We start from the raw sequence: 11,755 nt of genomic DNA, 5'->3' as shown, positions 1-11,755 counted from the left end.
TGACTTTGTATTATATTATTATTGATATGATCCGATCGCCAACCCTTTGATTTCATCAACTTCTCCCACTTAATATTAGTATGTCATTTTAGTCTCAACTGGTTAAGGTATCATGGGACTAAAAACTGGAATCTTCGACTTAAACTTAAAAAGAAAATAATGTGGTTTAGTTCATGGGCTTAAAACCAGTTGGGATATGTTAATTATCTTGTCATCGTTAGTATAATAAATTGATGATGTGACTTTGAATATGTGCGCGGACATTTATTAGAGCATCCTAACTCATCCTAAACCTTAAATAAAAGTTAAATCCTATTTACAAAATTTAAATACTAAAAGAAGAAGAAAACCTAAAAATTAAAAGAAGATTAAATCTACTTAATTAATTTAATTTATTAGATATACCTACTAGTATGAATAGCAACTTTGACTCTTTCCACTCTTGAAAGTCAACTTTATCCTGAATAGCATGGATGTAGATCATAAAGAAGAGACTTCCGACATTATTGAAATTTAAATTAATCTTTAAGGTAATTCGGGGTCTCTATTTATTCATGTACTCATAATAAAGTCTCTTAAAATTTGAAAATGTCCAATCAACAAACTTAATCAACAAACTTACGCCTCAAACAACCTCTATTATTTTTACATTAAAAAATTATCTGTATTATGAATTTATTTGACATAAAATAGAGAGGTATAATAATATAATATATGGTCTAAAATAAAATTAGAAAAATGAAAATTTTATTTGATTATTTTAAAAGTTTAGAATACCAAATAAAAACAATTAAATCCTTAATTTAATAAAATTATTATTATTTGACAAAAATGATGGAAGAAAAAGTCAAATGATGTAGAGGTTTTGTATATATAATAAGGAGGGAATAATATATCGAAGCCTCAAAAACCAATTCCCAAACATCGTCTCCTCAAAAGCTTAAGAGTGATCATGTACAAAGTAGCCAGCGCATCGGAGTACCTAGCCATCACCGGCGTCGGAATCTCCGACATCAAACTCGCCAAGAAGGCATGGGTTCTCCCCGGTCAATCCTGCACCATCTTCGACATCTCTCCCGTCAACTACACCTTCGAAGTCCAAGCCATGAGCGCCGAGAAGCTCCCCTTCATCCTCCCCGCCGTCTTCACCATCGGTCCTCGCTCCGACGACATCGAATCCCTTCTCAAATACGCCAAGCTCATCTCCCCTCACGACAAGCTCTCCAACCATGTCAAGGAGCTCGTCCAAGGCGTCATCGAGGGAGAGACACGTGTCCTTGCCGCCTCCATGACCATGGAGGAGATTTTCAGAGGCACCAAAGAGTTCAAACAAGAGGTCTTTGGGAAGGTGCAATTGGAGCTCGATCAATTCGGGCTTTTGATTTACAATGCTAATGTCAAACAACTGGTGGACGTTCGTGGGCATGAGTATTTCTCGTATTTGGGGCAGAAGACGCAGCAGGAGGCTGCCAATCAGGCCAAGATCGATGTGGCGGAGGCCAGGATGAAGGGGGAAATCGGCGCGAAATCCAGGGACGGACAGACCCTTCAGAATGCGGCGAAGATCGACGCGGAGACTAAGATCATTTCGACCCAGAGGCAGGGGCAGGGGAAGAAGGAGGAGATTAAAGTCAGGGCGGAGGTCAAGGTGTTTGAGAACGAGAGGGAGGCGGAAGTGGCGGAGGCCAACGCCGAGCTCGCCACGAAGAAGGCGGCCTGGACCAGAGCCGCCCAAGTTGCGGAAGTGGAGGCCGCCAAAGCGGTGGCGCTCAGAGAAGCAGAGCTGCAGAAGGAGGTGGAGAGGATGAATGCACTCACCATGATTGAGAAATTGAAGGCGGAATTTCTAAGCAAAGCCAGCGTTGAGTATGAAACGAAGGTCAATTTCATTCAATTTCTTGTTTCAATTGGATTTCTTCCATTAAATTTCTCCAAATTCATCACAAATTGGATATAAAATTAAAAGGTTCAAGAGGCGAACTGGGATTTGTACAACAAGCAAAAGAAAGCAGAGGCGGTTCTGTTCGAGAAGGAGAGGGAAGCGGAAGCACAGAAAGCGCTAGCCGACGCGGCGTTTTACGCTCGACAACAGGCCGCCGACGGAGAGCTCTACGCGAAAAGGAAAGAGGCAGAGGGACTGATGGCGCTGGCGGAGGCTCAAGCCTTGTACCTCCGCTCACTTCTCGAGGCATTGGGTGGCAATTACGGCTCTCTCAGAGACTACTTAATGATCAACGGAGGCCTGTTCCAACAAATTGCCAAAATCAATGCGGATGGCATCAAAGGGCTTAACCCGAAAATTAGCGTCTGGACAAATGGGAGCGGTGGACAAGGTCTGGAAGGCGGCGTTGGAGCTAGTAATATGGCGATGAATGAGGTGGCGGGAGTTTACAAAATGCTGCCGCCGCTACTTCAGACGGTTCATGAGCAGACTGGAATGGTTCCTCCGCCGTGGATGGGAAGCTTGGGCGAGTCTTCTCGGAACTGAGGCATGGGTTACTTGTTTTGGTGTATCAATTCAAAAAATGTGTCAATTCCAAAGCAATTTATAAGCTTTTTTTTATTTTGGGTGGTTTCCAATTTCTTTGTAGTAAATAATGTTATCTATTTTGGGTGTTTTCCAATTTCTTTGGAGTAAACAATGTTGTCTTTTTTCTTGTTTTGTTTTGTTTTGTGGATTTTCAGTGTACTTTTGGTTGTTTCTGTATTTTTAATGTTAGCTTTTGAACCATTTTTTAAAAATCATGAATTATCAACCACAACCAACATTGAAACCTAACCGGAATCACCTTCGATCTCACTCTGATCAACTACACCTTTGAAGTTGAAGCCATGAGAGCCGAGAAGCTCCCCGCCGTCTTCACCATTGGCCCCCGCTCCGAATACATGGATAGCCTCCTCAAGAATTCCAAGTTCTCTATTGAGGACGAGACCCGAGCGATTTAGGCTTCCATGACCACAGAAGGCATTTTCGAAGGCACTAAAGAGTTTAAGCAAGACGTGTTTGAAAAGATTAAGTGGAACTTGATCAATTTGGGGTTGTGGTTTATAACCGTTGATGGACGCGACAAGGCATGAATACTTCTCGTATTTGGGGCAGAAGTCGCCGAGGCCGAGATGAAAGGGGCAATTGGTGCCAAATCTAGCTAAGGGCAAACGCTCAAAATGCGGCTAAAATCGACATAGGTTTAATGGGTTTTGCCTTGAAATTTGGAAAACATACTCAACATTCATGGTGCATCGACACGACGTAGGTTTTAGCTATCTAAAGTTCATAGGTTTTAACTATCTAGTTTTCATACCCTTATAAAAAATGTTTCGTTTCCCTCTCCAACCAATGTAGGATCTCACAATCCAAACCTCTTTTGGAGTCTTAACGTTCTTGCTAGTACTTGTTCATCTCTCTAATCGATGTGGGATCTCACGACGTCCTCACTGACACACCGCCTAGTGTCCACCCCGTTCGAGGTTTAGTGTTTTCACTGACACACCATCCAGTGTCTGGCTCTGATACCATTTGTAACAACCTAAGCCCACTACTAGCGGACCGTCCTTTTTTGAGGCTTTTCCTTTCAGACTTCCCCTCAAAATTTTTAAAACGAGTCTACTAGAGAGAGATTTGTATACCCTTATAAATAATGTTTTGTTCTTCTCTCCAACCGATGTGAGTAGGATTTATTTTAGCACTAGAACCAACCAACCAACGTTTAACACAAATCTCAAAAATTTGCCTATGCCTTTGCCTTTGCCAATCAAATACAAGATAATCAATACATATCCAGAAAAACGTATTTATATTGTGTAAGAATCGAATTAAGTACCGGATCTTCATACTTTTCAAGCACGTGTAACACAACTTTCTTAAGATCCCCAGTTCGGAATGTTAGCTGTGGCTTCATTAATCATTTTCACAAGTGTCACCTGCAAACACATTAATGAAATATGTTCTCAGTTATCACTACAATTTTAGAACTACTTCATCACAATTCATTTTCTGTACCAAGTTATCCATAGTAGCTGTATTTCTGACATGGATAAACAACATTCCACATCATCTACATTCAACAGATATAGGACACGTACCACACTTTCGGGGACGCCAGGTGGCGGCAGAGGAAGGTTTCTAGGGGGGACGACATTATCATATGATCTCTTGTCAAACCTCCATTCTCCAATCTTCCCGGGAGTTGGTTGTCCCTGTATTCCAGAGATATAGGAAGTAGCCACAGACAGAAGAATGTAAGCCATGCTGGATAATAGATGAGATAGACAAATAATCAACATGTGTTTGTTACCTTCATATTGAAATCACATCCATAAGTATAATGAATTATGAACTTCTTGCCCACTTCTGTATCCCACGGTGGCTGCAAAGTGCCAACATCCAATTAAGTTAATTAATAGAGAAAATCAGAACGAACAGTCAAATCTGTTAGGAATCACGATTCTCCAGAATGATATGATATTGTCCACTTTGAGCAAAAGATCTCATGGCTTTGCTTTTGGTGTCCTAAAAGGCCTCGTATCAATAGAGGTGTATTCCTTACTTATAAACCTTTGATCATCTTCTTAATTAATCAGCCAACACGGGACTCCCTCTCATTTTCCATGTTCACACCCTATTATGCCTATGGAATTAGATAAAATTTCATGTGGTCTGGTAAAAAGAAAACATAAGATAATAAGATTTTCACAAAGATTTCAAATTGTTGGTTGATTATGTTTCGGTGAACAAAGATATCAAACAGCAATGAGAATGGATACAAATGCTATGTTGCATATAAACCAAAATGATAAAAAGAAACAGAGATTCTCTTAGAACCTGAAGCATGAAGTCCTTATATAAGATGTTACCAACATCATGCAGAGCGGAAGCAACAGCATAAGCATACATTTCAAGAACCCAACCAAACGCCTTATCTGTCTCAGGATCCTTCTTCATTGCCAAGGAAATATTCATCCAAGTGGGAGCAATTTTCTTGAGAGACTCCTACCAAAATTTATTCGAAAGAGAAAAGGGTGAGAAGAATCCTAATGTCATTGTCATTTAGAAGCATGGTGTCGCATACCCTTTGAACAATAACAGGTGAATTCCCAATTGGATCAATGTTTGTAATCGGACCCTTGTCCTCAGGGAAGAATTTCCTTAGTTGACTCTCATACTTCTTTGGCTCGATGTAAAAGAATGGAAATGCAGCCCCAAGCCCATCCTTTGACAAATTTGGTATAGGCTTCACAATGATATGATCTGGTTCTGACATGAGTATATAACTGCAAAAAATGACCTCAAAAGTAAAACATAATTGATCCATCAATCCATTAGAACAGGGAAAAAGAAATAATAAAAAGTTCTTCATACTCTTCCTTGATGTCCGCTTGTTGAAGCCATTGCACAAACGCCCATGGTCTGTTGAGAACTATGTAGCCCTGTAACATTTTCAAACCACAGAAAGTAATTTCAGCTCCATGAAAATGAAACCCAGTAGAAACGTTGCCCATTTGACATCATTTCATTATCCAAGGAGTTTAGAATCACAGAAATTCAATGCGAGAGTTTGCTGTCCTAAGGGGAATTCTTTCAAACAGGTGCTGTGCATAAACAAAATCATATATAGCATGACACATAAATCACAGATAAACACTTCCCCTGAGATCTTCCAAACATTGCAGAACCAGAAACATAGAATTAGTAGTAATTAAGCATAGAAATCAGTACCCGATCCATCCCCGCCGGGAGAGGCTGAGCAACAAAGGTGGGAATCTCGTCCATATACTTGTCGGGCTTCCCGGAGTGCAAGATCCTAGTGAAACCACCCATCTCAGAATTAAGTCCGTCTTTGAACTTCTTGAACCAATAGTACATAATCCGACACTGCCAAGTGTTGTACACCGAATCGGAGGCAGTGACGGCCGTATGGAACAGTCGCTTGGAGGAAGGAGCTTTGGATTTAGCCATCGGCATCTTAATCACAGGGTCCACAGTAATGGAAGATGAAGATCTTGATGGACCAGGAAGCTCTTGCTTGAGAGGGACATTAGCAGAGATGATGATGTTGTAGGTAATTAGAGCAACAGAGAAGGTTACCAGAACCAAGAAGAACAAATTCCCGCAACCCATTTCAGCGTTCGTCTCCAACTTTCTGGGATTCCGCTCAACTGGATTTGCCCATCTAAATCCCCCTCAAATCGGAGACAGAATGAAGGGAGGAAGCAGAACTTTCAGAAAAAAGTCGTCGCCTCCAGAGAGGAGTTATTCAAGAAATTGGCTGACCAAAGTGGAGAGTTGGATTAATTTTCTCTCGATTTTATTATTATTATTATTATTTTTTTATGAGTTCAACATTAAATAGGCCATGGATTGGGTTTCTGACTGGATCGATTCTCTTGGGCCTTAACCCAACCAAGGTGTTGGGCTAACACTTGGTTATCATTGGGCCTCCGTGTTCTAAGGCCCTAATCCTATCTAACCGAATATATGTCTGTCATGGTCATATTTGTCAAAAACATGTTGTCTATAGCCACATGTCGGATGTTCCAGTCATACTTGTCTAAGACGTGTTGTCTATAACCGCATGCTCGTTCCAAACCCCTTTTACATGCTTTCGTCTTAAATAGGCCTTTATCATTTCATGTTGTGTCACCAAAAATCATGTCTCACCCACGAGGGCTAAAATGTCCCAAAATATATAACCGAGGATATGATTAGTTATCACTTCCTTCTATCCAGAATTATATGCTATTTAAGTTGTAGTGCTTATTTCTTTGCTTATAGTCATATAACGTTATTTTTTTCAAATGTATTTTCTCACTTACGTTTTCTAAAATATTTCTCGCAAACGTAACTTAAGGTCCAAACATACATGAACGTTGTTGCAACGTCCGAATTTCTCACGGCTAACTTATTTGCTAGGTTTGAACAAGTGCCGTACAAGTGCGATTGTGACACAGTGCATGATGGATTATAGATGTGTGATTGGATTGGATTGGATTGGATTGGCGGCTGGTATTCCAACGTCTCGAGTGCTTATGTAACCACAATTTAAACGAGGGGGAATAAATAAATAAGTAAAAAGAACACAATTTTCCTACATTATTTGACTCAGCAAAGTAAGTGAGGAAATCAAATTTGACCTCAACTTTGAAGCTCAGAGTCAGAGTCCAAATAGAGTGAGTCAGCAAGTCGAATTCAGACAGCTCCCCGTGGATAATTCCGACATTTCCCCAAAAGATCCTACGCGGATTTGACACACACACCGCGGTTTCCACGCTTTTTCCGGCGCCTATGGTAAGCCTCCAAACTATAATATCCCATCCTTATCCATTAACTTTTTCCCTTTTCCTTTTTTGCCCCTATCCTCCTCATCCATTATATTGGCCACTCACCCACTCACTCCCACAAAAAAATCATCTGTTTCGGACTCCAAAAATGTTGCCTCATTTTCATCACTCTCCTGCTTTCGCTCGCAAGCTCAAGTCCTCCTTCTGCTGTTTCCATGGCTTCCAACAGGACGACTTCCTCGACTCCCCCTCCAAGTCGCCGACGACATCCCCGTGTTCCTGGTTCAAATCTACCGTCCGCGAATTCAGGGGAATACTTGCCCGCTGCCGGTATCTCCTCGCTCGGATCGCTCGCCGGAGGAAAAGGTACCTCGCCTCCGTCGACTTTTCCTACGATTCCTCCAGTTATGCCCTCAATTTTGAGGACGATTGCCGTGAAGACGATGAGTTCCCGTTCAGAAATTTTACGGCTAGATTCCCCCCGCCGATCAAGGAGCGTGTTCCGGCGGCGAAATTCGCCGGTTCTGAAGATGGAATCTCGGTTGAATGATTGATTATAGTTCATTTATTATTTTAAGCGGATTTTGGATGTAAATTGCTCCGCCCATAGGAATTTCCCCTTAAAAGTTCCATTCCCATGGAATTGTAAATACCATATATATATATATATATATATATATATATATATATATATATATATATATATATATATATATATATATTCAAACTGTTGTTATGAATCATTTACATATATGGTAGCATAATTGAGTAACGTTTTCATGTATATTCATTGATTCCGAACTCAAATTAGATATATCAATCTACTATTAGTAAATATTGTCTGTGTTTGGTCCGCGTGGTCAGTCTCAAGGCTTTAAAGAGAGATTTCCACATTCTTATAAAGAATGCTTCATTACTCTCTTCCATCGATGCGAGATCACACAATCCACTTCCCTTGAGGGTGCACCACGTGACTGACCTTGACACCATTTGTAGTAACCTAAACCCACCCTTGGTAAATATTGTCTGTTTTGACCCGTTACGCATCACCGTCAGTCTCACGATTTTAAAACGCATCTACTAGGGAGAAGTTTCTATACCCTTATAAAGAATGTTTCGTTCTCTCCTCCAACTCTTGTGCGATCTCACAATTCACTCTTTCCTTTAAGGATTCAATATCTTCTCTGACAAACATATAATATTTATTGATACTGAATTTATTATAATTTTTACATTTTTAATATAAATTTGTTATTATCGATTAACATATTATTTAAAATAAATACTTTTAAAAAGATAATAAGATTTTTCTCGTGGGAACATAATCTTCCTCAAGATTCTTTCGAAAATACTATTTTGTTTGCTTATGAATATCTCTAATCAAACCATTTTTAAAAAATTTTGAAAAATTAAATATCAAATTTATATAGAATTAAGTAATTGTTTTACTAATTCTTTTCAAATAATTATTTATTTTAAATTATTATCGAGTAAGAACATATAAAGTAATTTTTTTTTATTTTCTTTACCCTTTTTAGAAAAGCAAACATTTTAGTCTGAAAACAAAATGACGTCGTTTGGACAAACTTTATGTTATCTTTTTTCTTTATTCTTTTACGCACCGAAAGAATAATAATAATAATAAAATGCATATAAATATTATCCATTGCATTTTCTTTTCATATTCCAAACTAAAGTTAGCATTTATTTAATTAACTTTATAAATTATGTTATTATTATTATGATATAATTTAGTAATTTGTTTAATATAAATACACGTCACCAAATGAAATAATGTCATTTTCAAAATATGAAATATATATTATTTTTAAAAAGTTTACTCAGATTAAGAAATGATGCAAATTAAAGCAAGCGTAAAAGAGTCAATGTCGTGGTGACGCCAACAATGACGTCAATATTCGTTGTCCCCTTTTTTAATTGGATATAAAATTATAAATATCCAACCTTCTTAACACTTTTTTTTTATATATATAATTATAATTATTCCTTTTTTCTTTTTCTGCTAAATTAAATCAAATATAATTCTCTTGTGGGGTTAGCTTCAACTTTACTCTAATATATTTAAAGTTCCAATTCCAATCAAAATTATAATCCTCACGAAGTAATTAAAGCATTTTAAGTATTTTTTTTAATCGATTGAACCATGTCGTTTAATTTTTTTTTATAAATTTATTGTTTTATTTTATCGAGTATTCGTTTGACTTTAACCAAATTTTTTAACATAAAATTTTTAATTATTATAAATAATTGAATTTGTCGTAAAATAGTTACAACGATCATAACCTGATATAAAACATATAATTTAATTAAATAAATTAAAATGAGAAATAAGTAAATAAATAACATATATAGAAAAGTGGGTTAATTTCTTAAAGTGCAAGAAATATGATGATGTGTGGTAGTTATGATTGGACGAGATACCGTTAAAGTCGGTGGCAAGTTTATGATTTAATTAACCAAGGCCTAACTTATATATATATATATTGCTTAGTTGGGCTATATAAATAGTGTATAATATCATTATTAAATTTAATATTTTTATATATAATAATATTATAATATAATTAAAATGAAAATTCATGTTGAAAATGTTGTGTCATATAGTATCATTAATATTATAATGTGAATACAAAAAATTAAACTTTTTTTTGTTTGTTTTGTTTTATATGTAAATAAAGATAGTTAAATAAGAGAAAAAACAATAATATTTGTATAGATGGCAAGAGAGTGGTCCCAGGAAGACGGGTTTTAATTTGGGTTATTGCATGAATCGTAACACGCAAGCGATAATATTTCCGAATAATAAATATTCGGCCCAGAAACATTATGATATTATTAATAATCTACCATATAGTATTTTACATGTTATTTTGTAATGTATTATTTCATTTTATGAATTGCATATAGTTATTAAATGCTTGCAACCAATAAATAAATATAGTATTTAAAAATTTAAAAAACAAGTATAAATTTCCTCTACATCGCGGCGTACGGAAGGACGGGGAACAAAAAGCTTATCTGCGGCAATCAGACCGTCAATCAATAGGGACCACCTAATCAATAGCTGTGGGGTTTATGACACGTGGACCCCACTAGGGTTCGATGGGAAGAAAACCCGCACTGAAATCGTAAGATGCGTGGCGAATGCTCATTGGTTGTTTTCAAATGCCTGATGTGCAGAGCTGTCACTCGAGATTTTTGGAGCCTTTCGTTCCGGATTCCATCCGAGAAAGACGAGTACATTATATTTGATTTGCATCTTCGCTTCTTCTTCAATGGCCGCTGAGATTAAATTTTATGATCTATTTCTCTCTTAATCGCTCGATTTGTTCGAGAATGGCTTCTTCTTCGACTATCGATGATGAAATCTCGCGATCGGAGGAGATCAGAGCGCCTGATCGGATCGAGGAGGGGAATGATCGTGATCTTGATCTTGATGAAGTTGGAGTTTCGTATTCCTCCTGTGGATGTTTCTTCGGATTCGGATCGAGACTGTCCCGAAGCAGCAGTGTTCGATGCCAATATCTACTGCTTCGGGAGAATGAAGAAGAAGTGAAGCAGAGTTGGATGATGAAGAAGGTGAAGAGATTCAAGGACATTATAAAAGCTATGGCAGGGCGGAAGTGGAGAAGCTTCATTAATGGAATAGTTAACAAGAGACGGAGTGTGAGGTTTCAGTACGATCCGAGGAGTTACGCTCTGAATTTTGACGAAGGGATCGGAGAAGAAGAAGGCAGAGGTGGACGCCATGGATTCCGGCAGCCGTTTGCCTCTCCGATCGGATTGGGAACTGGAATGAACACAAGCCAAATATGATGAGGTGCGTGTCCGGTTCGATACTTTCGATCTGTTCTTCCTTTCTTCCCAATGTCATAGTTAACAAGAGACGGAGTGTGAGGTTTCAGTACGATCCGAGGAGTTACGCTCTGAATTTTGACGAAGGGATCGGAGAAGAAGAAGAAGGCGGAGGTGGACGCCATGGATTCCGGCAGCCGTTTGCCTCTCCGATCGGATTGGGAACTGGAATGAACACAAGCCAAATATGATGAGATGCGTGTACGGTTCGATACTTTCGATCTGTTCTTCATTTCTTCCCAATGTCATACTTTTTGTACATTGCTTTTATTGTTTTTTGAAAAATAATTAAATATTTGATTGCGTTTATTCTCTTCGTTTCTCTGAGAAATCCATTCAAATTAAGATTTATGTTCAATGAATTTTGATAAATTAATAAATATTTAGAAGGAAAAAATGACATTGATTTTAGATTTACAAGAAATGACACACATTGTAACTAATGCCAAGGCTATAATTCATATGATACAAATATTACAGCCTGGCGTGTTAGCTTTAGAGTACACGTGATCATTCTTAGTTGAATATTAGAATGTTTACCTTTTGAGATACGGACAATTTTACAAGGGTTGCAAAAAATTCTCTACACATTAGTATTAAT

The 11,755-nt window shown here is 37.9% G+C and overlaps 3 protein-coding genes across 3 annotated transcripts; 2 read left to right on the top strand and 1 right to left on the bottom strand.

Annotated features, from left to right (window-relative positions):
- Positions 1 to 780: 780 nt before the first annotated feature.
- Positions 781 to 2,662, top strand: LOC111805795 (flotillin-like protein 4). Its single transcript, XM_023691028.2, has 2 exons — positions 781 to 1,879; positions 1,967 to 2,662. Exons 1-2 carry the CDS (start codon positions 953 to 955, stop codon positions 2,486 to 2,488), a joined length of 1,449 nt encoding a protein of 482 aa, XP_023546796.2. The 5' UTR covers positions 781 to 952; the 3' UTR covers positions 2,489 to 2,662.
- Positions 2,663 to 3,706: 1,044 nt separating this feature from the next.
- LOC111805796 (hydroxyproline O-arabinosyltransferase 1) lies at positions 3,707 to 6,307 on the bottom strand. The gene is made up of 7 exons (XM_023691029.2): positions 5,717 to 6,307; positions 5,360 to 5,427; positions 5,070 to 5,271; positions 4,823 to 4,990; positions 4,296 to 4,367; positions 4,084 to 4,197; positions 3,707 to 3,921 (listed from the first exon to the last, which is right to left on the bottom strand). Exons 1-7 carry the CDS (start codon positions 6,116 to 6,118, stop codon positions 3,862 to 3,864), a joined length of 1,086 nt encoding a protein of 361 aa, XP_023546797.2. The 5' UTR covers positions 6,119 to 6,307; the 3' UTR covers positions 3,707 to 3,861.
- Positions 6,308 to 7,418: 1,111 nt separating this feature from the next.
- LOC111805797 (uncharacterized) lies at positions 7,419 to 11,463 on the top strand. The gene is made up of 3 exons (XM_087128311.1): positions 7,419 to 7,819; positions 7,889 to 7,923; positions 10,587 to 11,463. The coding sequence occupies exons 1-3, from the start codon at positions 7,427 to 7,429 to the stop codon at positions 11,113 to 11,115; spliced, it is 957 nt and encodes a 318-aa protein (XP_086984437.1). The 5' UTR covers positions 7,419 to 7,426; the 3' UTR covers positions 11,116 to 11,463.
- The last annotated feature ends 292 nt before the right edge of the window (positions 11,464 to 11,755 follow it).

Source organism: Cucurbita pepo, chromosome 11 (genome assembly GCF_057944985.1).
Source record: "Cucurbita pepo subsp. pepo isolate OVF chromosome 11, ASM5794498v1, whole genome shotgun sequence".
NCBI lineage: Eukaryota > Viridiplantae > Streptophyta > Magnoliopsida > Cucurbitales > Cucurbitaceae > Cucurbita > Cucurbita pepo.
This window is presented reverse-complemented; position numbering and strand designations above follow the sequence as displayed.